This window comes from Anolis sagrei, chromosome 4, assembly GCF_037176765.1.
Source record: "Anolis sagrei isolate rAnoSag1 chromosome 4, rAnoSag1.mat, whole genome shotgun sequence".
NCBI classification, from domain to species: domain Eukaryota; kingdom Metazoa; phylum Chordata; class Lepidosauria; order Squamata; family Dactyloidae; genus Anolis; species Anolis sagrei.
The window spans coordinates 47,759,011-47,786,022 of NC_090024.1; the positions used below are offsets into that span (position 1 = coordinate 47,759,011).

General features: G+C 37.7%; 1 protein-coding gene across 8 annotated transcripts in view; it reads right to left on the reverse strand.

Moving 5' to 3' along the window:
• The window catches only part of CHD7 (chromodomain helicase DNA binding protein 7), a 141,616-nt gene that overhangs the window by 33,264 nt on the left and 81,340 nt on the right, over positions 1 to 27,012 (reverse strand). For all 8 annotated transcript variants that reach the window (XM_067467408.1, XM_067467411.1, XM_067467410.1 and 5 more), the window contains exons 6-17: positions 24,547 to 24,684; positions 22,215 to 22,280; positions 19,946 to 20,001; positions 18,250 to 18,364; positions 14,770 to 14,853; positions 13,990 to 14,127; positions 13,777 to 13,898; positions 13,206 to 13,449; positions 11,901 to 12,077; positions 10,634 to 10,777; positions 8,091 to 8,346; positions 573 to 783 (exon numbers count right to left, since the gene is read on the reverse strand). In XM_067467408.1, the coding sequence (XP_067323509.1) occupies positions 573 to 783; positions 8,091 to 8,346; positions 10,634 to 10,777; positions 11,901 to 12,077; positions 13,206 to 13,449; positions 13,777 to 13,898; positions 13,990 to 14,127; positions 14,770 to 14,853; positions 18,250 to 18,364; positions 19,946 to 20,001; positions 22,215 to 22,280; positions 24,547 to 24,684 (1,751 nt within the window). The remainder of the gene's footprint in view (positions 1 to 572; positions 784 to 8,090; positions 8,347 to 10,633; positions 10,778 to 11,900; positions 12,078 to 13,205; positions 13,450 to 13,776; positions 13,899 to 13,989; positions 14,128 to 14,769; positions 14,854 to 18,249; positions 18,365 to 19,945; positions 20,002 to 22,214; positions 22,281 to 24,546; positions 24,685 to 27,012) is intronic.

Sequence of the window (27,012 nt, forward strand, 5' to 3'; positions counted from 1 at the left end):
ATTACACAGGGGGATTCTCCACATTTTCTACCTCTTTTTCCCTCCTTATCAAATTCATTTCAAAACCACATGGAGAAGATATTGCACTTACAAGATTATTAGATATTGAAGTAAAGTGTCAAATTTCAGATTATTCACTATAGTATACAGAAAAGAACACCACTCATGAATTGTGTTATGCTATGCTTTACCCAACATTAAAAAGACGTTTCTTATTCAACAAAACAACAAAGGCAGGTTTTTTTAACCATGGTGGCTATTAGCAAACAACCTTTGGTAACAGGGTGTGCCTTCGTCCTGGTAGAGAACAAGTTTTAATCTTATTCATAATGTGTATTCCTGAATAACTGCCAAGCCTAACCATAAATGAAATGGTTGTCTGTTGATGGTGAACAAAAGGTTACAATTAACAGTACAATTATTGCTATTCTTATGCATGTACCATTTTTTCCATTCATAATGTTAATTTCCCGTGGTTTCATTGTTTCCTCTCTTTGCAACACAGGTTAAATACTTGATTACATGTTGAATAACTGCTATTTCCTTGAACTGGATTTTATTGTTGTTCTCACCGTCTTTGAATGAGGTAGTCTTCCAGTATGTCCAAGCAGCGCACCATCTGGGAAAAGATAAGCACCCTGTGGCCACCAGCCTTCAGTTTTGGCAGCAACTTGTCTATCAGTACAAGCTTGCCAGCAGCCTGGATCATTGCCTGGAGCTGAAAATCTGGAGAGTCGGGATTGTGTGTTTCTTTAAACTCTTCCAAAATTTTCTCTTCAGCACCTGCAGAGATTGGACAGCAATTTGTGAATACTCTAAAGGTTTTATTAATAAAAGCACGGGTTTGTCTTCAATTCCCCGTACAATGTCTAAAGAGTTGTATATGTAAAGAAACATTTACATAGCTGCATTTAGTTAACTAAAAATAGCACCGAAAACACTGAAGTATAAACAAACAATAAAAGCAAAGCTTCCAGCAAACAAGTTTCACAACAACACAGAGGTGCCAAGCCAGAAGTCATAACAAATTAGGGAGCTGAGAGTGATCGAGTAATTAATTAGTAAATTAAGGACATAAAGACTATCTCCAACAGTTAGGTGGGAAGATGTAATGGCAAAAACAATTCCTTTTCAAAAAGATATTTGAAATGTATTACTAATCATAGTGCAAATACAACAGTTAATGGTCACTGAAGTATATGCATTCTGACAATATACACATAATTTGAATGATTATAACTTATATCACACATAACTTTTACGACACAGTGGTTATCATGACATAAAATGAAAACTGTGCCCACTTACTTGGTAAGTGGGTATATTCACATGAGAAATTATTTCAGCCACAACGTAAAAAAATATTAGCAATCCAGAGACAGAAACAAATAACGTTTTAGTCAATCATAAAATTAGTCTTTAAAGCTTCTCTATGTGCTTAAAACATTTTGACTTGTTAAGCTATTGTCGAATTTAATAGTAAAAACGAAAATAGTACAATACATTCCAGAATTTAGCTCAGAGAAGAAAAAAACATAAGGTCACAAAAGCAGCAGCACACAACTGAAATATTTGCGGAATAGAATATAAAACCAGATTAAGACACAATTTTTGCAATAGATTTGTGGAAGACAACCATAGTGCAAAGCAGATTTCTTATTTCTGCTTACAATCAGTGAGTTGTTTGCTTCAATCAATATTCCTAGTTAGTACTCATATCTACAAATATTGCTCATGTTCTTGCTTACAATTATTTTGATTTTAATGGGAATTTAGGCAGCTGCATCACTACCTTAGAAAAGTATCTGTCTAGAGCACATACTGTATGGTGTGACCTGTAAGCAGAAACTCATCTGCTTTGGTGCTTGTTAAATTAAAAATTCAACATACTATTAACCTGACCTAAACTTTATTATATGTTATACTTCCAACATGGTAAACCATACTAGTACTGTGTACCCTTGACACATTCCAGCTTGTCAACATATGTCAAATTCAGCTTAAGAACAAGCTTATTATTATTATTATTATTATTATTATTATTATTATTATTATCTTTATTTGTACCCTGCTAACATCTCCCGAAGGACTCGATGCGGCTTACAAAGGCCAAGGCCTCAATAAAGATATAGAACCTATTTTGTTCATAACTTGGGATTCCCTGTTAGATTATATATAATTTGATGTGGCCTTAAATTATCATGTTTGATACATTATAAATCCCGAATGGTTGAAAGCCAGTGTGATGCAGTAATCTGAGTGTTAGATTAGAACTCTGTGGAAACAGGGGTCAAAAATCCCCATTCAGCCATGGAAATCCAGAAGGTGGTTTTAGGAAAGTGATATTTTCGCAGCCCAAAAAAGTGGCAATGGCAAATCCTGCTGAAGAAATCTTTCTGAGAAATCCCTGTGACAGGTTCAGAGTAAGTCTGATATGACTTGAAGGTACACTACAACAAGTTATAAGGGAACCTGAGCTATAAGGAACTTCTTTGGGTTTGCTACTTTGAAGATTGGGGAAGGGGTTTTCTCAGCCTTCCTAATGCCGCAACCCCTTAATACAGTTCCTCAGGTTGCGGTGACCCCCAACCATAAAATTATTTTTGTTGCTAATTCACAACTGTAATTTTGCTACTGTTATGAATCGTAATGCCAATATCTGATATGCAGGAAGTATTTTCATTCACTGGAACAAATTTGGTACAAATATCCAATATGCCCAAATTTGAATACTGGTGAGGTTGGGGGAGGATTGATTTTGTCTTTTGGGAGTTGTAGTTGCTGGGATTTATAGTTGTCCTATAATCAAAGAGCATTCTGAACTCCACCAACGATGGGATTGAACCAAACTTGGCACATAGAACTTCCATGACCAACATAAAATACTGGAAGGGTTTGGTGGGCATTGACCTTGAGTTTTGGAGTTGTAGTTCACCTACATTCAGAGAGCACCGTGGACTCAAACTATGACTGATTTGGGCCAAACTTGGCACAAATACACAATATGCCCAAATGTGAACACTTGTGGAGTTTGGGGAAAATAGACTTTGACATTTGGGAATTGTAGTTCACCTACAAAGTGCATTCTGAACCCCACCAATGATAGAATTGGGCCAAACTTCCCACACAGAAACCACATGATCAACAGAAAATACTGTTTTCAGATGGTCTTTGGCGACCCCCCAGGCGTCCCGACCCCCAGGGTGAGAAACGCTCTCCTAAGGTGAACTTAAACAGAGTTTTCTTAGCAGGATATGTTCATAGAGGTGTTGTTTTTGGTTTCCTCCAAGTCTGAGAGTGTGGGACTTGTCCAAGGTGCTTCCATGGGTTTCCATGACTGAGTGGACGTTTGAACCCTGGTTACAGAGTCACACTCCAATGCTCAAACCTCTGCACCAAGCTGTGTCATTACATGACCATTAATTTCCTGGTAGAAAATGGCTGACAGATGGATGAAGTACTGAATAACAAAACAAGCATCCATTCCCTGATCATTTCCTGCCAAGTGTTAGAAAGTGCAGCAGCCTGTTGAATTGTTGCTGCTTCTCCCACAAATTTAGTCTGTAATTAGTACCAATCATAAGCAGCACAGACAGTAGGAGACATTTAAGTAAGTTCTCTTCAGGTCAGGTTAAGTAGATTAGGTCAAACTTTCCCATGGTATTCTATATCAAAGAAAAAGTAATTATAAAAGACATCTGAACTTGCACATGTATAAATCCTATTATTGAAATCTTGGCTAAAAAGAAAACTATAAAGAAGCAGCCAACGCATAATTAACACACACCACTAAACAATGCCTAAAATCTACATTACTGTTTCTGTATTCTACTAATAATCTATGCTATTCTTGTAAGAAGGACAGTATATTATAATTTTAAACATCAAAGTCATAGTGCACTTATACCGGGGGGGGGGGGGGGGGAGGATGGGACAATTTTTATTGCATTTGTATGCTGCTTTTCTCACCCTTAGGGGAGTCAAAGCAGTTCACATCAAATAAATGACAAAAATTCCATGCCTCATATACAATAAAACAGTATATCACACATCTAAAACAATTACATATAACTATAAATTATACCATTATAACATTATTCTTGTTGTCACTCAATGAATGCTTGTTTGCATAACCAAGTTTTTAGTCATTTACAAAATACCAGGAGGGAGCAGGCCAATCTAATCTTGCTGGGGAAGAAGTTTCCCAGCCGAGGGGCCACCACCGAGAAGGCCTTGTCTCTCGTCCCCACCAATTGCACCTGCAACTGTGGCAGGACTGACTGCAGGACCTCCACAGCTGATATTAATGCTCTAACTGGCTCATAAAGGGGGATGTATTCGGATAGGTAAGCTGTAGGGCTGGGCAGTTTCGTTCGTTAATTTCGTAATTCGTTATTAATTCGTATTTAAATTAGCTTACGATATCGAGCCATGCAGGAGCAATTAAAAATCGAAACAAAATTTTCAATTTATTTCATAATTGTTTCGTAATTGTTTCGAAATTGTTTTGTAATTGTTTCCGTATGTCTGGTGCAAGTTTTAGGGTTGTTGTTTGTTTTATCAATGATAAAAAATAAATTATCACACCAACAGTCAACAACAGAGGGAGAGGGAAGCTTCAGAAGTTCCCCCTGTCCCATTTGGAGGGTTTTTTTTTTTTTGCATATTGCGCAATCGTGTCCGCCATTAATGAATCGATTCGTAATCGTTTTGTAATTTACGAAATTTCGTATATTTCGAACTTTTTTAAAAGAAAAATTTCGGAATTCTTTTAAAAAACAAAACGCAAAAACCCCCTAAAAACGAATCGAGTTTAGAAACAAATTTTTCCGTGGTTGCCCAGCCCTAGTAAGCTGGACCGGAACCATTTCGGGATTTATAGGCCAAATCCAGTACATTACATTGTGATCAGTAGCAGACTGTCAGCCAGTGGAGCTGACGGAACAGTGGGATCGTGTGCTCCCTGTACACCTCTCCGGTGAGCAATCTGGCTGCTGCCCGTTGAACCACTTGAAGCTTCCTAACAGTCTTCAAAGGCAACCCCATGTAGAGTGTGTTGCAGTAGTCTATTCAGGATGTATCAAGAGAGTGGACTACCATGGCCAAGACTGACTTCGCAAAGTATGGGTGCAACTGGCACACAAGTTTTAATTGTGTGAATGCTCCCCTGGCCACTGCCAAAACCTGGGATTCCAGGCTCAGCTATGAGTCCAGGATCACTCCCAAGCTGAAAATCTGCATCTTCAGGGGGAGTGTAACCCCATCCAACACAGGCCGTAACCCTATACCCTGTTCACCCTTACGACTGACCAGGAGTATGTTTGGATTCAGCTTCAGTTTGTTTGCCCTCACCCAGACCATCACAGCTGTCGAGCACCAGTTCAGGACCTGAACAGCCTCCTTAGCAGCAAGTGGAAACGAGTAAGAGTTGAAATTGCATCACACTCCAAAACTCCGGATGATCTCTCCCAGTGGCTTCATGTAGATGTTAAACAACATACTGAACCTTGTGGGACCCCCAGGATAAAGGCAGTGGGGCAGAGTAGGTGTCCCCCAAAACCAACTTCTGGGAGCGGTCCTTCAGGAAGGATCAGAGCTACTGCAACACAGTATCTCCAAGTCCCATTTTTGCAAGGCGCCCCAGAAGGATACCATAGTCTACAGTATCAAAGAGGTCTAAGAGAAGAAACAGGGACACATTCCCCCTGTCAAGCTCCCTACGTAGATCATCTACTAAGGAGACCAAGTCTATTTCAGTTCCATTACCCAATCTAAAACCAGACTGCGACGAATCTAAATTACCAGTTTCTTCCAATAACACCTGGAGTTGTGAGGCCACCACATGTTCCAAGACTCTGCCCAAAAAGGGAAGGTTGGGAACTGGCCAAAAGTTGTTCAATTGAGTGAGTCATATAACAGTAAGCTATAGGCCTTACTGTTATATGACTGGATGCTACTTCAGACAGAAATCATGCTGATTTAGAATTGAGGAGATAAGACAAAACTTCCAGGTTTTTCTACTTAAAATTTGTTGGGATTCATGTAATAATATGTAGGAAAACATGTCACAAATTCTATTACTGAATCAAATCTTTAAAATAACAGTTCTTTTTAAAAAAAATCCTGAGACAGCTGACACTTGAACATGGATATGAACCTGGATTCTCAAAGCAGTTACAGTAACTACAGTGTACAACAGGTAACTATTTTAACTTTCTCGAAGAATAATTGAAAATCTTAAGTTGGAATAAGATCAATCCATCATCAATTAAGGATCTTCAATGTATTGTCGAAGGCTTTCATGGCCGGAATCACTGGGTTGTTGAGGTTTTTTCGGGCTATATGGCCATGGTCTAGAGGCATTCTCTCCTGACGTTTCGCCTGCATCTATGGCAAGCATCCTCAGAGGTAGTGAGATCTGTTAAAACTAGGCAAAAGACTTATGCGGGAGTCTACCGTGTACCATGCAGCTGTGGACAAGTCTACATAGGGACCACCAAACGCAGCGCCCAAACACGAATCAAGGAACATGAAAGGCACTGCAGACTACTTCAACCAGAGAAATCAGCCATAGCAGAGCACCTGATGAACCAACCTGGACACAGCATTTTATTTGAGAACACAGAAATGCTGGACCACTCTCACAACCACCATGTCAGACTACACAGAGAAGCCACTGAAATACACAAGCATGTGGACAATTTCAACAGAAAGGAGGAAACAATGAAAATGAACAAAATCTGGCTACCAGTATTAAAAAAACTCTAAAATTGCAACAGCACAACAACAGAGAGGAAGCAAGCAGGGGCATCTAATTACCTCTCAACAAAAGTTTGCCCAGGCACAGACAGGCCATTGTATGCTAATCAAGGTGGTCAGTTGAAACATTCACACCTAGCTCCAGCAGAGAAGAGTCCTTTGTCTCACTCTGGTCATTCCACAGATATATAAACCCTTTTGCCTAGTTCCAACAGACCTCACTACCTCTGAGGATGCTTGCCTAGATGCAGGCAAAACATCAGGAGAGAATGCCTCTAGGCCATGGCCATATAGCCCGAAAAAACCTACAACAACCCAAGGATCTTCAATATTTCTATCATATAAAACATTAAAGTAAAATGCAAGGCAAAGATCTGCTTCTAAACACTGGGATGTTTGCATTTTATTTGCTTTAAAAGTATTACCTATAAAGAGTCCAACAGATGTTGAACATCACACTCAAACACCTCAATATTATTTTCTAACAATTTTCCAGTCATTAATTTTTATTATGCTAAGTAATCTGATCAGAAAATATTTACTATAATGTCTTGAAAGGAGAGCAGTAAGAGCGGCGGGGACAGCCCAGCAGGCCATCACCCATGGTAATGCGGCCTGCCACTCCTCCTCCCAACACCCTCCCTCCCTCTGCCCTCCTCCTCCCTCGCCCCGCATTGACAAGGTTTGCACTTGGGATTTCTTGTAACTAGATGGGCATAGTGTTGGAAAAAGGGTAGTCTTATGTGGCAAATATATGCCACATATTTTATCTTGAAAAGTTGGGGGTCATCTTATACCCCCCGTCGTCTTGTATGCTGGAAAATACGGTAACTATTTTAGCTGTTACTATCACCAGTTGTACCTACATGATTGGAAAAACAGTAGTGGATAGTGAGGTAGTTCACTTGAATACCTGTACTACTTTGTGTGACCAGGGAAACTGGCTACTGTTCTACTTGTCCCTCTTACTGAGTTAAGATAAAGTGATCTACCTTTCCTACCTAATCAATGATGGTGTGAGAGAGAAATAAAGCTGGAGGAAAAAAGGATGTACGCCTCTTGCTCCTAAGGTTATTCAAGATCAATACAGAAACCTGGGCCCCCTTGTGATAGATACTATTGGGGGGGGGGGGGGTTCTCTGCCTCAGATGGAACCAGAAGATTATGTTGTGCCTTCTTTGGTAGGAGAGCTTTATTATTTTCTGGCAAATCTCCAAACTTCTGAATTTAGATTGGTATTCAAATGGAAAATCATGTTTTAGTTATGGCCCAAAAATGGCAAACTTCCATCATAGCTTAATGATTTTAAAAGAAGGAGAAATCAATCCTACCATTGATGAGATATGGATGGTTGCAGCATTTTCTTAATTCCATCATAGTGTTTAACAGATTAGGAACATTCGCTTGACCACCACCTTTTGATAAAAAAGTGAAATTCTTTTCAAGAATGGCTCTGTAGTATTTCTTCTGAATATTTGTCAATTCAACTTCAATTATGGTTTCTTCCTTAGGGGCCAGGTTCTTTTCCACGTCTTCTTTAAGACGTCTCAACATCATTGGTTTTAGGATAGCCTGGAGTTTTTGAACCTATTAAAAAAAGAGTTAGATTATGAACGACGCACAGAGAACAAAAATGCTTCACACTTTTATTTTCATCCTTTTAATACTTGAAATAAGAGTTATTATATGCTATCATCAGATATACTGTCATCATCAATAAAAATGGATACACATGCTGAATATGTTCATATATTTAAAAAGAACAATAAACTTTAAAAACCAAAATTAGGATTGAAACAAAATAATGACACATGCTTTGATTCTGTGTTGCTGCATGGCAAGGAGTTGGACTGGATTGCCCTTGTGGTCTCTTCCAACTCAGTGATTCTATGATCTATTGAAAGAATACCTTTCTGGAGGTTCCTTCTATCACTACTGGTTGCTAACACTGAGGGAGAAGAATCCGGACTTTCCCACCATGTTCTTCTGAAAGACCAGGTTTTTTCTTTTACTCTTGGCCCCTTTTTCCTGTCTGTTCTGTCTTTTTATACTACAAGCCTAAGTTATATTATATTATATTTATATTACATAGCCAAAAATACTTTTTAGCTTAGTAGCAGGATAAATATGTAACTTCAGTTCAGTTCAAATCAAACTACCATCACTTCCACCACCACAACATAGATCTTTCAGGGAAAATTCTTTAGGCTATGAATTCTAGAATACATGTATAATGGCAAAGTCTGATTTCGGCCACAGTTGCTGAAGATGCCCTGAATTTAGATTGAAAAGGTTCTTCTGATTGTTGCCAAGCCCCCATGGGTTTCACTGAAAGCTTACAGTATTGTTTTGTTATTGCTATTGTTTGGTTTGCATACAAAACTTTTTACAATATCTAAAGGGTACTGTTTTTAATTTTAATAATGCCTTTTAATAAGTTTTCATCTTAAATTTTAGAAGTTCATTATTGTTTTTAAATTAGAGCAAATTATGTTTAACTTATTGTCTGGAAAACCAAGAGTTTGTCCTTAAGAGCTTGGCTACTCTATTCTGGATCGCACTATTCCTGTTCAAATTTAGTTGGACATGTTACTGATCGCTCCTTGTTAACAAGACTCTTTACCATCTACCTCTGCAGCAGTTGGGGCCAAGCAAACCATGCAACAAAGCCACTGGCCACCATCTATAACTGCAGGCAACAGGAGTGCAAGAAGTTATCAGAGGCAAAAGTTACTGCTCATGACTCCGTTTTGTTTGCTGCAAGGTCTAAAGAATGTTTCCTCCATGTTGATTTTATTTAGCTTTTCTGATTATTTGAGTTACAAGCCTTCCACAGAAAAACCAGAAAGGATTACTTCCATATTTACAACATCATAATTTTTGTAATACCAAATAAATAAGGAACACAGACCAGTTCTTAAAATACACAATACAAATATCTGCATTCAATGGTCACCCTGTATCTGCAAAGACAGTGGAATATAAGATGGATAAAAAAGCAATACAGTATGAGAGGGGCTCAGCAAATGAAAGCTCGGTATCTTGAAGGAAAAAATACTGGTGCGCTGAAAAGACCCCCATGCCAGGCCCAAATCACTAAATGTGAATATATATACAGACAGATGTAGAGGTCAATGCCTGCAAACTATCTCTTGGTGAATTAGTGCAATAAGCTTTTATGGACAAGGAAAATGTGTTTGGTTCCTCTGAAGCTCCAGTGACTGATTTGGGGCACTGGTTGTCTAGATAAGTTTTGTGAGCCTCCACCATCGGGAGTGGTGCTTTCACTCAACTCACCATCTTTGGCCCAATGACTATTCACGGATAAAAAGATGGTTGAGTTTCCTGCTATCCAAATGATTATACAGCCCAACAACAAGAAAAAATTATTGGTGTCTTGGTGTTTAGGTCTGTTACTGGGGTTATTTGGGACACTGCTTCAGAAAATTGCATCAGATAGACCGCAACAGCTCTAGTTTCTTAGATATGGTTATCATAGTTTTCTATGGGCGCGCAGATGGTGACTTTTAGATGGCATATGCTCTGTATCACAAAAACAGATAGGGGAAAACTGGAACCATTTTTGGAATCAGCAGGTCAAATATATCCACTGAAACAGGTCTAAGATTTAAGGCATCAAAATGTGTGTTGGCCAGTGTTATATGTGGAGAGAATAGAGTTTAGAAGAAGTTCTGTTTTATTCTTCCCTTGTTGCTTTATCAAGAAATGGAATGACAGGACATCATCCCATTTCTTGATGAGCAACAAGGGAAAAATAAAACAGCTCCTCACTCAATCATTTTATATTGAAAATATTAAAGTAGTCTTTCAAATATTTTCAGGAAGGAAAAGGAAACACTACTGCATAATTTACCTGCTCTTCGGTTTTCAGATCACCAAACTCTTGCATGAAAGTGGATTCTGAAGGGAAGCGGCTTGGTTCCAAAAAATGGAGTAAGCTGAAGAGCTCTTCAACAGTGTTTTGTAATGGAGTACCTGTAAGCAGCACCTTATGTTCCTAAAAGAAAGAGCCAATCAAGAACAGTCCACAATGATTAACGTTCAAAACAGCAGATCATCTCCTAGCGAATTTCCCCCTTCTACCAATCCACAGTCACTTCTCTACAATTTGGCAAGCAACAATTCCAGGCATTTTGCTACTTTCAATCAGGGCAAGATTTCTAATATTCTACAATTCTCATCGCATCACCATATCAATCAAAATGTTTCTTCCTTTACACAACTAATTACACAGTTAATTATATTGCATGTTTGTATTTATAAATTTGTAGTAATAATGCAGTGCCTGAATAACCAGAAAAGACTTCTAAAAAGAGTAAAATAATTTCATCTGGAAGGTTTCAGTTGTTAGAATAGTGAGGTCTGACACCTGATGTTAAATGTCCTTTAACCTTTCCCAACCCTTATTTGGTTGCAGTTCTGATTATCCCGTCCGCATAGTAGACATAATCAAAAGTGATCGGAGTCGTCATTCAATAACATCTGGGGACCCAAACTGGGTAAAAACTAAAGAGCATTGGCCAAAAATTATAGTTGGCCCCTGTATCCATGGATTCTCCATCTATGAGTTCCACAACCCTCAAGACAACCATATGGTTGACATGACCCTCGATGAAAATGAGTTTGACACTCATTTCCTAGAGAGACCATTTCCTCCCAGCATGGGTAAGTAAAACTGTCATTATGGATGATGTGGTTTCAGGGGTCTTATTGTATAGAGAAATTACTTATTAGAGGTGGTCTGTACGATCCACCCCTCACATCAGTTTTCAATTCCCTCCAATAGTCACCACTCATTTCCATGACACCTGGATAACTGTTTTAATATGTGATTTTATAGATATATTTGACTATTCTGTGCCCCGCATTGAGTCGGGAGAGGAGGCAGATAATAAATAAGTAATTGTTGTTGTTGTTATTGTTGTAATTACTATTAGATAACCTAAAATGTTATACAAAGTTAAAGGAGATACTTCTGTTTCCCTGAATCATATTTTTTTTCTATTTAGTGTTACGTCTTTAAAAAGAGCAGACTCATAAGAGAAGCTTAACATGAACCCACTATCCTTTTGGATTGATGAGTCAGAGTTCCCCTGAGCCTTTAAGAGAACAGGACTCACCAGGTCCATCATCTTGAGACCTTCCAGCAGCTTGCAATTTCTGTTCTTCAGTCTGTGAGCTTCATCAATTACCACACACCGCCATGGAATGTTACGAAGCTCAGGACAATCAGTTAGAATCATTTCAAATGTAGTGATAATTGCATGGAATTTGTATGACCCTTTAATTGCACGGCCCTGAAAATACAGGAAGTATTTGATCCAGTTAACATGTTAATAAAAATGAATCAAACCTACCTGAATCACCTTCTACGAATATTCATGATCTTATTGACTAAAGCATTGATAAGTTGTTCTCGAGGCACAAAATCAGCCAAGAGACAGGGCCTAAGTCAATAACAGAGCACTGGAGTATAACAGAACTGTGGGAGAGCAGAAAAGAGCTGAGAAATAAAGTTAAGCAAAATTGACTATTTTAGCATGAGCAAAAAGAGGAAGAATATGGCGAAAACACAACTTTAGAACTAGAGACTAAGATAAGAAGCACTTTTTCAGTGCAAAGTAATAAAATGATGTTAGTTCTCGGAGACACTGACTGTGCTACGCAACTGCTAAAACTTAGTTTGTTCTGAGAGTTGAAACTGGAGGGCAATGGGCAAAAGAGTAGGAAAACCATTGCTTCTTTAAGTAGCATCAACTTCATTATATGTTGCTCCAGAGACTAGGATATGAATCAATGGATTCAAATGGCAAGAAAAGAGATTACAGCTCAACCGCAGAACTTCTTTACTGCAAGATTTACTGGAGGGTGGTGAGTTCTCTTTCTTTGGAGACCTTTAAACAGAGGTTGAATGAATATCATTCACAAGTTCTGCAGTTGTATATTTGTGCATGGCCACCTACATATATACCACCTACATATTTTTGCTAAGCACAGTTGAAAAGCTGTCAATTCCTCTTTAACTCTCTAATCTGGAGTGTTTTAGAAACAACATAATGTGCAGGAAAACGACGAAACACTTCCCTAGCCACACCTTTTCTGAAATGTCCAGATTCCCTTAAAACAAGTAGGTGCACGGTGTTGACCACATCACTTTTGTCTATTTTTGCAGACACCCTTGATGCCATATCATAAAAAGTAATGTTTTACTCTTAAGAGCACTTTTTAAAGATGACTTCCCATGTATCTTGTTTACAAATAAATCTGTGCTCCAAGAAGCCTCCTTCAATGCAATGCAGTTCCCCTTACCTCCCTCCTCGCTCCCCCAAAATCTGGAGATCTCATCTTAAACAATGGAGACAATCGACCCAATGAAAACAAAACACTTTGTAAAGAAATCATTTTTACAGGGAAAACATGTTTACCTGTGCATCTTTGAAGTACATTTCATACGACTGAATCATCCGTCGGCTGGCTTGACTCCCATGATATACAACAACATTCAACTCTGTCCAGGTACGGAATTCCCTTTCCCAATTGGGGATTGTGGACAATGGGGCAATAACCAAAAAAGGGCCATGGATTCCTTTTAAATATATCTCATAGAGAAATGTAATGGACTGGATAGTTTTCCCCAATCCCATTTCATCTGCTAAAATGCAGTTTCGCCTGCAATAAATTAACAATAATGTTCACTAATTAAGTTACAGTTTAGTTCTCAAATGGCATTCAAAAAACACAGTTGTTCAGTTTATCTACATACTTCCATCCCAAGATAAAGGAGCCACAATACATTGAAATACAATAGATGTATAATTTGAAAATATTTTCTAGGTTTCATAAGAGCAAATATATTTATTTGAGTACAAGGGCTGATATTTCATAAAGTCAGCACGTTAATTTAAAAAACTCAACATTTTGAAATACTGCAGAACATTACGCTTCGACAACCAAACAATACATTATGCCCTTTTATAATAACATTAATTTACATACGTGTTGTACCAGTTGAAAAGAAGCCAGTTTAGCCCTTCCAACTGGTATTCCCTGAGTTTGTTGTTGATTTTATATTCCCTGGAACTCTCTAACTTCTTCCAGTCATCAGCAGGAGGCCGTTCCTGTTTAAAATATAGGACATCATATTAGTGATTCCAAAATCACAATATTATATTAATTTTTGATAATATCGTTCATATAGTCAAATCTTACCACACGTTCTGTTTGTGGCTCCCTAGCCATTAATTTCTCAAATTCTTCAATCTTAGCTTGATCTATATCTTGCTTTAACTCCCATGTGCTGTCTTCATATGGAAGTGAACACCATTTCACCAAATAATGAGTCACGGGCTTTGTTTTTAATTAAGAAAACGAAAAGCAGATTGAATTAAAATGAATACGTGCTCCCTAAGCATAACAGCATTATCATCTATAGCAGACCTCTGAAGGCTAAGTATTAGTTGCTCAATGTATTTATTAACAATTTATTTTAGTGGCAAAACCATTTTAAATCCCCAAGTGGCTAATAACACTGAAACAATTTTGCAGCAATGTGTTTCATTATCTGATTACATTACTAGTTTTCCAAACAAGGTGGAGTTGCATTTCAGAACAAAAATCTTTTTGGAAAACTGAAATCCATCCATACAATTTAATTCTTTCCATGTAAAAGTATAAACAAAAATACTTCAGCAAACATTCTGCCACTATTAAAACAGCAGTTCACAATTTAATTACGTTAATTAAACACTTGCAACAGAATATTAATATTGACTTTATAAAACTCTTTTGTTTCTATTTCTAGTAGCCCTCCAGAATTTTTATGCAAGGCAGCCCTAAAGATATGTAACATCTGAGAAGAGAAGTAACAATCTTTAGGACCAACATGGTAACATCTATGGACAGACAGAAAATGTAAACAGGCTATGTCCTGTATTGCTAAGACTTTCTAAAGAGCAACTTTATAAAATAACATTTTTTAAATGCTCTTACCTCCCCATTATCATCCTTGCTACATGAAATATCCATTATTCTATCAACTTCCACATAATCGGGATTAAATAGTTCATCATCTATCTGTTTATGGATAAAAAAGCAGAAATCTTTATTGTTAAATATTTTCAGTAGATTAAAATGGGGGAAAGGGTATAATACATAATGTATATTTGGCAAACTTCAACATGTTAATTGAAATGTGACAATTCAGCAAGATTGTTCCCCATGAGGGAATCGGACTTCTCAGACTTTGTTAACTGGGCCTCTTAATTACTGTGTGAAACCTTTTACTGCACGAGAATGTTTAAGAATATTTTAAATGGAGTGTGAAATTACAATTCACTAATGAGCAATCAAAAAGGCTTATACCATGCAACACATTTAGCATTCTCCTGAAGACTGCAGCTTGCAATAAAGAAACTGGAACCATGTATGCTAAGAACTGTAAAAATGTAAGTAGGGAAATTGCCTAATTGCTATATAAACCTGATTTACAGATTATTTCAAAAAATGAAAATTAAAAGGCCACTAGAAAAATCTCTTGAGAATTGGTTTCCCTCTTTAGGTTATAAGGCATTTATCTTACCAATAACCTTCTTATTGGTGATACATATTGATATATATGTGGAAACTGTACAAAGCAATTTCTTTAAAATGGGAGTCACCACCTGACTGGTTAAAACATCACCTTAGCCCCAAATTCTCCTCATCTGTAATACTGGAATACAAAACTGGTCTATAATACAGAGATATTGGCCACTTTAAAAATGAATTATTTTTAAAGTGGCCAGTATCCTTGTAATGTAGACCAGTTTTGTATTCCAGCACTACAAATGAGAAGAATTTGGGGCTAAGGTGATATTTAGGGTGAACCTGTAATTTTATGAGCCTTTCAGACAATGCTGATATTCCTCAACTAATAATTATTTCTAAACAAGTGGAAGGGCACAAAAGTGGAACATTGGAAGTTACATGAAGGCTTCTTTTCAGCAGTTTTGGGGACAGAATCCTTCAAGCTGGGTTCAAGCTGGGTCTGTCTCCTCCTCTATGCTTTACAGACAAGACAGAACACCTGTCAATTAACCCTACCACCTTAAGGAGAGCTAGACCCATCTACTCAGTGATGAATGACAAAGTTCAGGACAAATAAACCAAAGTACCAGGGGCATAAAAATACAAAAACACACTGACTAGGAAAGATTTCTTCCTCACAACTGCTGAAAAGGAACCTTCACAGTAATTACCCATGCTCCATTTTTCTGCAATGTGGGGAAGCAATCCCTTAAACTGGGACTAAGTAGTCACCACACCTTTAGAGTGGACATCAACCCACCATAAGGACTCAGCCTGCTTTGTGAGTAGTATCTGACAAAAGAAGAAGGAGAAAATAGTCACCCTACAAATCTACAACAAAGAAGCTGTCAACCACAAGCCGTAAAAAAGACAACATGACAAGTGGGATAATCTTGAATCCCTTGCAGTACCACTGCCACATCCAATGAGACAATGTAAATAGCTCTTAGTACACTTCTGAAAGGAAATCAACCAATTCTTGCACTGTTGAAAATTCTAATACTCTCAATTTCAATCTATACCACTTCTTCCTCTGTGTTGTTTCAGAAGATCTGGGAAAAATGAAGGCAGAACAATCTCCTGAGAGTGATGGCATATAGAATTTATTTTGGAAACAAAGACATGTTTCAAGCAAAGAACTGAAATATTATTATTAATACATTATTCCTCCTGGACTGATAGAACAGTCAATTCAGAGCCATGTGAGCTGGAGTAATGGCAACCAAAAACCAAGCCTTAAAAGTAAGACATCTCAAACCCACCAATCTCAAGGTCCAAAAGAGGCTTCACCAAGGCTTGCAAAACTATCTACAAAAAACCCTTCAGTACTCATATGAATATTTGGTAGGTCCTCTAGCCATAAAAATTGACACAATGACATCCGCTACATATTTTTCTGTTATCAACCTTTCATATTCAATGTTCAGGCATGTAATTGTAACCAGCCTGAATGAGGGTGTAACTTTTTGAAGAAGTGGGTGTGAACAAGGTGATAGAGACCAGTTTTCTGCACTCTGCATACTAAAAATCAAGACTGACACTGCCATCCATGAGCCTTCAGAATAAGCTCTGCTCCCACAATCTTGATTTTTCTCACAAACTTAGACAACCTTACCACTGGAGGAAAGATGTAGCACAACACTGGGCCCAAGTCAATGTCCCCCTCCATCTAAATTTCTACACAAATCATGGTATTCTGATTTTCCTGAGAGGCTAAAAGATCTAACCCCAGAGTGCCCAACTTTTTCACTTTCATTTTAAATATTACAGAATTCAAAGCCCACTTCCCTGATATTGGCTCTGTCTACTTAGCCAATCATCCCGACCTTTCAGGTACTCTCCCATGACTGATTAAAAATGAACCTTCCCTAAACACATGAGGCAAGGTGCCTCACATATCAGAGCCCTGTCCTGAACTAAGCCCAGGCAGTGTGAAACTGGGTAGATGGGCTGGTTTCCCTTCTTAAGACAGTGAGGTTGATAGGTGACATGCCCTGCTTGGAAGAACAACAAAGGAAACAGACCCAGCTTGAACCCAACTTGAATGATTACTTCCCCATGCTGCTGAAAGATGAATCTGAAATTTCAGAATGGTCTGGCACCAACTATTAGCTTTCCTTACCTATCAGAACAGTGAACGACTTTTGATGTTCCTTCCCCAAATAATTTACTCAACCGCCCACCTCCCTCTCAATTACGGCGCTTCTCGCATTCACTCATCTCTCCTCCTTTCAGTTATGGTGCATCACTCATTCACAATTCCATACTGAAACACAACCATCAGGAATGTAATCCAATAGCAATTTATCCACTATGCATTAAAATGGTGCCCACAGGAGATCATTTCCTCTAAACTATGTTGGGCCCAAAACTGCGGGAGCTGTACAAGTTAACATTGGTACAGGATATTAGGTGGCAACAAATGAATAGGGAACTACAAAAACATATGAAGAGAACCCAGTATGGGACAGTGGTTTGGCCACTGGATTATGGCTGTGGAGATAAGGGTCTGACTCCCTGCTCGACCAAGGAAATCCACTGAGAGACCTTGTGCAAGTCATTCACTCTCTGCCTCAGGGGAAGGAAAAGGAAAAGGAAAAGGCAAACTGCCTCTGAACGAATTTTGCCAAGAAACCCGAAGAAAGCCCTGCAGGAAGTTTGCCTTAGGATTACAATAAGTTGGAAACAATAACAACATAATCAGAGCCTGCAAATTGGCATAATTTGCTCCTAGTGGCTGTTTCAATATCTGGTGCCAATTGAAAGTTTCAAAGAGCTTTGAGGAAAAGAGTATATAGAATGCATATCAATAATCACGAGAAGCTGTGGTATGAATGACTGTCACCAAGTTTGCAATGTTCTGAGAACTGAAAGTATATTATCAAAAACTACATATACACATACCTCTGAAAGGAATTTATTTTGCCCCTGCTTTGCTTTAAATCTTTTAATTTTCTGCTGTATTCTCCTATCTTTGTCCAACACTTCCACAGATGCCCACTGACAGTGAAGGTAAGAGCTAGAAGTCAAAGTGAAAAGGGAAAAAAACAACATCAAATACATACTCACAGCTTGACATTTTTGTAAAATATTTATGCAAAAATAGAATATACATTTTATCAATTTCAAGGAATCAATGCACATTTCTGGAAAATTAATAATATACATATATTAAATATAGTTTGAACAAAGGTATGGTATTAAGCTTCTTTAATCAGAAGTTTTCTACATTTTAAATTTTTTGATTTAACCCCCCCCCCCCCCCCCCATGGAATCAAGTTAACACATACCAGAGCAGGGCTGTCAATAACCAAAACTCTTGGTGGTCTCAAATTCTTATTTAAAATTACCATAAATTGAAGTCAACTTGATGGCATATAATAACCACCACCAGGTCACACAGTCACAGTTTGTTTTCATGAGACAGTTCCTGATCTTTTCAGGATGCGAGTTTGTAGAAAATAAGTATGGGAATCTCTTCTCAGGGCACTTCCAGACAGGCCTTATATCCCAGGATCAGATCCCAGATTATCTGGCAATGCAGACTCAGGGCCCTTCCACACAGCCATATATCATAGAATATCAAGGCAGGAAATCCCACATTATCTGAGTGTGGACTCAGATAACCCAGTTCAAAGCAGATATTGTGGGATTTTCTGTCTTGATATTCAGGGATATAGGGCTGTGCAGAAGGGTCCAGAGTAGATGGGACCAAATGTGATTGTAAACTAATTTAAGCCAACTCAGAAATAAGCAGGACAAGCATTTGTTATGTTTATTCAGAAGGAAGCATTATTAAATCACTTAGCAGATTCTTCTGAATACCTTGCTATTCCCACACTACTCAAATCTAAGTAGCAGCAGATCAGAGATAAGAGCTTTTCTGAAAAAAGGAAGTATTTCTCGGTATTCAGCAAGGAAAAACAAGGTACTGAGCAATTATAAGAAGGGGGGAAATTAAGACTTTTTCACTGCTAGGAAAGGGTGGGTCTGGCAGGAAAAGATGGCGGACTGAACCCCCTAACTATGGGTTGGATACCTTTATCCATGCCTGGCGCAGTTGAAAGTATTGTGAAATTCAGACAACCAGTAATATTATTAGTTATAATTTTTGTGGCTGGAGCGACACAGGTCATAATCCATATATAACTATTTTTGTATCCTGCCTCCATCTCCCCAAAGGGACTTGGGGCAGCTTACATATGACACAAGGTGCCTAAAAACAACACATAAAATAAACACACAGTACAATAAAAAAGTAAAACCAATAGCACATAAAACAATAATTTAAAACTCAGAACAACAACCAATACCTATGGTGACAACTGCTGTAAGACATGGCTAAACTGTAAACAAGAGAAGGGAATGGGATAGTGCAAATAGCAGCTAAGGAACAAGGGCATGAGATGAAAGTGCAGTGTGACTATTCCCACTGTAACAAGTGGAATTTAAGTATTTTGAAAAAAGAGAGAGAAAAACGACTGCAATCAGCAATTCCATCTTTATGTTTTGCATGTAGGTAAATGTTAGATTAAAAATGATGAGATAATTTAAAATACACCTCAGGTACTTAGGAATTTTAAAATTATTTCTTACTTACAAGTTTTTGTATTTCACATAGAATTCTTCTGTTTCTACTTCCTCTCCATTCTCTATCTATAAAGAGAAATCAACAAAAAATACTATTTTAAATATCACCTTTATCTTATGAAATATATATATCACAGATTATTATTCTAAACCAGCAAGAATTGTAACTTAACATGAGGATTTTTTTTTACTGTGTGGTATTTTTAAAGGAAGAATGGTACAAGCAAATACATTATCACATCTGCTTACCCATGAACATTCTGCACTACTTATTACAACTTCCCAGACATGAATCATTTTAACTCCTCCCTAACCACATGCAGCTTCATTCACAACAACCTGACCCCAACTCTGGCTTTCTGCCAAACCCACAGTGTTAAGGAGAAGCCAAGTGTACCATTTTCTCAGGCAGCAGCCAATTAGCAACTGCACTCCTGAATGCCATATGTATTATTTTTGGCTAGCTCATGGCAACTTTATATTGTGGTTATTGTAACATGTTCATGTAGTGTTTTAATGCGGTTTATGCTTCCGTATCATTAGTACAGCTACATAAATCTTAACTTTTTTATTTCTAATAACAATATTAATCTGTAATTGTTGGTAATATTAATTTTATACCGTGGCGCAACTCAATTAATTCCTGTAAGATACTTTAAGTAGAGAGCAGACAAATTAAATTAATCCAAAAATACCACATTTAAGTAAGATTAAAGCTGTGACAAAGAGTCTCAAATCACTGCTAAGTATCAGTGATATCAACAGAAGCAAAATGTATGTCATATAAAGCAACCTCAAAGTCTTACTTTTGAATAGTAATGAATCCTTATGATTTTGAAACAATCTTAAGTCACAATTACTAGCTTGAAGAGTTGAGGACTTTGAAGTCAAATTGATTAAGGACACTATTAAAGCTTTTTTATTAAAGTAAATTGTACTTAAAGTACTTCACTTTGGTGAGATGGTTCCCTTTGCTTGGGATGGGAATTGTGTTTGTAAACTTTGGGTTGCTGTGAGTTTTCCGAGCTATACGGCCATGTTCCAGAAGCATTCCTTCCTGATGTTTCGCCCACATCTATGGCAGGCATCCTCAAAGGTTGAGGATTCCCCTATTTCTGCGAATGCCTGCCATAGTTGTGGGCGAAACATCAGGAGAGAATGCTTCTGGAACATGGCCATACAGCCTGGAAAACTCACAGAAACCCAGTTCAGCTACTTCTTCCTGACTAGTTGACAGATTTAGAATAAAATTTAGAAAGGAAAAAGGAGTGCTAAATAAAATGTTATTTACAGAGCAAGAAAATGGATCCAAATGATACTGAGCTTACTTAGTATGTGCTACTTAACTTAGTATGTGCTAGTACGCAGTACACAACATTGCTACTATTAAACTAAACATCTGTCAATATTAAAAAAAAACAAAGAAGATTTAAAATGACAGTATAGATACTTCTGAAATGAACACATCCTTAACTGCCAAGGCAAATGATATATTGAACACAAACTTCACACCTTGAAAACTTCAAAAATAATCCACAAAAACCCTATAAAGACCCTATAGTACGAAAAATTGGTCCCTTCAGTATTTGCAGAAATACCTATTGGAAATACTTGTGTTTGCAAGTATCAAGCACACTGAAGTAAAAAAAAAAGAAGAAGAAGCTGAAACAGAACATGGAGAAGTCTCCTTCATTTTTGTGAAAATTGAGAATTGCTCAAATTTCTTTGCTGAAGTAAACTGTGAAGAAACAAGAGGCTCCAGTCCTAATTAATAACACAGTTTCTCCTCAATTACTAACATATTACTGGACATGGCAACTTATCCACAACGAGTTTGGGCTTGGATATTTGACAGTATCCAATATCATCATTTGACTAATCCATATAATATTACATTTGGGGAGACCTAATTCTCAATTGTGGGCAAATAATTTTCAGTTGCAGAAATACAAAACAACCAATTGCACAGATAACAGTGTACTTACCAAACAAGTGCATTACTGTTTGCATACCTGGTAAAACCAATGTAACTATAATAGGTGCTCTACTTCCTCTGCTAAATTCTTGAATTTTTGCAAATATCTTTCATAATTTCTTGTACACAGTGACTGGGTTATTTAAATAACTGATTTTAAAATCGATTTAAATTAAACAGTGGTGTAAGCAAATTAAATTCATACTTTGAATCACATAAATAATGTTTAAAAACAACACCAGTACATTATAATATCTGTTTGTTTTGTTAGAAAGCATTTTCATGAAAAAAAGAGCTTATTTACTTGTTTCTTGACAATACGGCTACTCATGATTTTCTCCACGACAGGGCCTTCAGCATCAGCAGATTCCTACAACAAAAGATTTAGCAATGTTTGAATATGTGAACAAATGTGCAGAAAGAAACAACCTGTTTGGATAAACTATTGAAACAAATAAATTCCAGGCTGAAACTATAAACTTAAGAAGCTCATATCCCTTGCCTTTAGTATGATGATCATTATGAGCTTGAGTTTCTCTATGGCTTTGATTTAAAAAAGTAACTTCTCTCAACTTTCCCATCTTCTATATGTTGAACATCCTTGGAACATTGCATGTACAGCAACCTCAGAAATGTAGCTCTAGAACTGCCTCTTTAATTCCTGTGGGACCCAGGAGGTGGGGAAGGCCTGAGACTAGTCTGGGGGATTTGCCCTCACATAGGTGCTGTCAATTGGGAGGTGGGTTCCTTTCTTCCTTCCTTCGAGTGACAGTCAGGCAGGGAGAAACCCAATTACTGGGTTCCCTTAGAACTCAGGGGATTTGCCCGGGGAAAGGCAGAAAAGAAATTCATGAAGTGATGCGTGGCCACAGTTGACCTCACACTAGGTTGCCCCCCTCTTTTGATCCTTTCTAGATTCAAGTTACAATAGGTTCTAGGTTAAATAAAATGGCTCTTTTCAACCCAATTCTTTTTATTCCATTATTGGTCTGCAAAAAAGGATCTTTTCCAATTATTTGTTTATTTGCGATATTTCCACACCACCTTTCTCAACCCAGGAGGGGACTCAAGGCAGCTTAACAACATAGGCAACTATTTGATGCCATTAAAAACAATGTAAAATTAAAATAAACATTTAAAATAGGATTATAAATACTTCAAAACATAAAAAACATTTAAACCAATATCACCACTGTTAAATTACGCTGTTCATAGTCATAATCCAGGCCATTCCTTACACATATTTCTTTATCTGCCTACTGCACAGGTTCTCCAAAGGCTTGATCAAAGAGCCAGGTTTCTACTTTTTTTACAGAAGGTCAGGGGGGAGGGGGGCAATCTAATATCCTTGGGGAGGGAATTCCACAGCCAAGGGAGGGGCCGGCCACCACTAAGAAGGCCCTGTCTCTCGTCCCCGCCAGTCATGCCTGCAAAGAAGGCAGGACCAAGAGTAAGGCCTCCCCAGATGATCTTAAGCTCCAAGATGGTTCATAGGGGGAGATGCATTCGGATAGGTAAGCTAGACCAAAATCATTTAGGGCTTTATAGGCTAAAGCCAGCACTAGAGACACTATGAGGTGCTATAATTATAAGTTAAATTTTTAGTTTTGACTAAACACACTACAATGGTACTTGAAATTTCAAGAGCTAATCCAAACTGAGTTTAAGAGGCCTTGCTTGTCTCTAACGTGTAATAAAAGGCTGAAATGTGCTATCAGAAAAGGTCAAACTGTTGACTAACAAGAACTAAGGAGTATTATAAAATTATAGATGGGGGGGAGTATTTTATTGCCTCCACAGAATCATTCTGTTAGTCCCTGTTACAATGTATTAGACTAGATGATTCATGGTCCGATTCAGAAAATATTTCTAGATATTTCTGGTAAAATTACATTTTCCAATATTTATGTCTTCAAGTTTTTCAGTGAACAGTGGAATTATTTAACATCTATAGCTAACCAAGACCCTTAAAATGCCAAAGCAATACTGACATCCCGATTCCTCTACTTCTTTCTGAAGGTATTAAATTCAGGACATATTAAAGACAGCTTAGAATTTGAATAATCAAATGAATAAATAAGTATGCATAGTTTAACCAATGGCCTTCCAAGTTAGTTAAGTGAGGTACAAATATTAAAAGACCCTTTAAAAAAGGTTGTTACAGGAATCATTTCACATTATCACCCTTCGTTTTATTCAACCTATTTTATCCATCATTTACATTGCACAGAAAATAAAGCATACCCTGCTGGTTACTACAAGACAGTAATTTCATAAAGGGGTTCTTATAGTGCCTGACAGCAGGAGACAAGCTTGAGTGGTTTATTAAGTCACAGAAGCCAGACCACTGAATTCACAGAGGTAAATTCAGTCTCCTAGGAGCCTAGTTTTAGGCTTTTCAGCAGAGACCATTAATTTCACTAAATTGTGTTGAATTACATATTGTAGCCTTGTAAAGAAAATCTGAATGAACACAGCCTTTAAGAACCCAAACAACTAATTTCCTTTGGCATGTTGAGCCAAGCTGAGATGGAAGTCCCTTGGAAGGAAAGCCAACACTATAATGTTTTACAGCCCGAGTCGTAACAGAATTTTCAGTCTACTCCTTTGCTTGAGGATCGTAAATAGGAACAAACCTGTTGCTCTGACTGAGATGTGTTTGAAGGAGAGTTTCTTCCAGCACCATCTGCATCATCAGCTTCTTCATCAGAAATCTTGAACTCCAGGTCTTCTGTGTAACGCTTTCTTTTTACCTGTCTGCTAGAGCGCCTCTTCTGTAAATAAAAACACTGGGATTACATATAGGTTTTCATTCTCTTTGTACAGACTGCAAAAAGAGGCCATGCCACATAAAAAGAATAAAGAATGCACCGATCTCATCATGAAAGAGGTCATCATACCTGTTTTCCACATTGATTCTTATTATAAAAATCAATTACATTTTGGAAGTGAACCGTATTAAAATATGAAAGAAAACAACTTCTCAGTAAACATGCTAGCTGCCATAGAGAAAAGAACACAAAGAACACAAAGAAAGTATTCTTTCTAGAAGCAACTCACTTCAGAGTCACAGAGTATTCCTTCTAGGACCCGGAGTATTATTCCTAGAAGCAACTCACTTCAGGCTATGCAAAGATCAGCAGAGAAGAGAAAGAATGGTATACTCCTAAGCTCCAGACAAGAACCATCCCATGTTGCATTCTCTACCAGTCTGTAGCACATTTTCCCACCCATCAGCTGAGTGAAACAGCTGAATTGAGGATGAGAAATAGAAGAACTGCAATATATATATATATATATATATAGAGAGAGAGAGAGAGAGAGAGAGAGAGACATGGCTACATCTGAGTGGAGGAACCATCTGAGGACAGGGAATTGTGTGATTGCACTCTACCAAAGTGTCTTTACTAGTCAAGGCAATGTTTATGGAACCATATTTTCCTAATCCATACAGAGGATGAGCCTACCTATCAGAATGAGGTAGATCAGATGCTCTTGTGGTGCAGGGACAATAACTTGGTTCTTAACATCAATAAGACCAAGGAGCTCATTGTGGACTACAGAAAGAACAGACCAGAAATCCAGTCCTTGGTCATAAATGGAGACCATGTGCAGCGAGTGGTTAGTTTTAAGTTCCTGAGTGTCACTGTTAGGGAGGATGTGACCAAGGGTACTCACGCGGTGGCATTAGTGAAGAGGACCCAGCAGAGATTGTACTATCTGAGACTTCTAAGGAACCAACAACTGAATGAAAGACTGCTGGTAACTTTCTACCGCTGTGCTATAGAGAATGTCTTAACCAATTGCATATGTGCATGGTTTGATAATGGCAGCGGTAGATAGGAAAACATTCCAAAGGGTCACCACTACTGAACAGAGAAGAACTTTATAAGATGATACAAAGACAGACTAAGAAATAGCTTTTATCCTAGAACTTTAACTATACTGAACTCCATGAATTTGCACTGATGTGGCATTGGGGGCTGTGCGGTGGTGGTTGGAGCGTGGAGGGATGGGTATGCTGTTTTCGTGATGTGTTCTGGGGAAAGCATTTAACTTTGTTGTACAATGACAATAAAATTATTCCATTCTATTCTCCATATTTAAGTTACTAGTATGAGACTGGATCATGGGAAGTACCTTCCAAATTGAAAGAACAATATGAATTCACTCTATGTCTCAAGATTGTGTCCATAGTTCTGATGGTTCCCTCACAGTGATAATGTTATTCATTCCACTTTATAATGCCCTACCAATGAAGAAGACTTCACTAATGTCTATAATCGCAGATTAACAAGAGATCATTAAGACGTCAAATTCAGAGACCCACTTCCTCTTGAAACTGGATGACAAGAGGTGAAAAGGTATATTTCTATTTTAAGTTTACTAGTTCACTAGCACTTTTTGTGTCAGGGCAAAAGAGAGAAAAGGGGGAAATATGCAATCCCAAATCCTTTTTTTAAAACCCTCAGAATTGAAGACTTGTGTCTAACTTGCATCTCCACACGGCTACAGAACAAGAATACAGACTTGATAACAGGAATGTGGCATTGTTTCCATTTCATTAAGCTTAAAAATCATTTGAGAATGTCAAAATGTATACAAAATAACCAGATTAGCATTATCTATATAAATAAAAATGTAATGTCAGTTTGTGGGAGTAACATAACTCAAAAAATCACTGGACAAATAGACACCAAATTTGGTCACAATACACCTATCAGGCCAACGAGTTGACCATCACACCATAAAAACACTGAAAAACACAGCAGAAGAGACTTAAAAAGCCAATAAACAAAGAATGCATTACAATGCATGTGCAAAGCCATGTATATACACAAACACACATATATACACATATACACAAACATACACACACACATATATATACACAAAAAAAACCCCACATATACACAGACTGGGCCACAGCAACACGTGGCAGGGGATGGCTAGTATATTATAATAAGACAATGAAAAAACTTTCAACAACTGTCTCAAAGGCACATTCAGTTACAGAATACTGGGTATGAGTATGATCTTAAGAATCAAAACTTGATTTAAAAGATCACACTGGAAGAAATAGACAAGCACAGCTGAAGCAA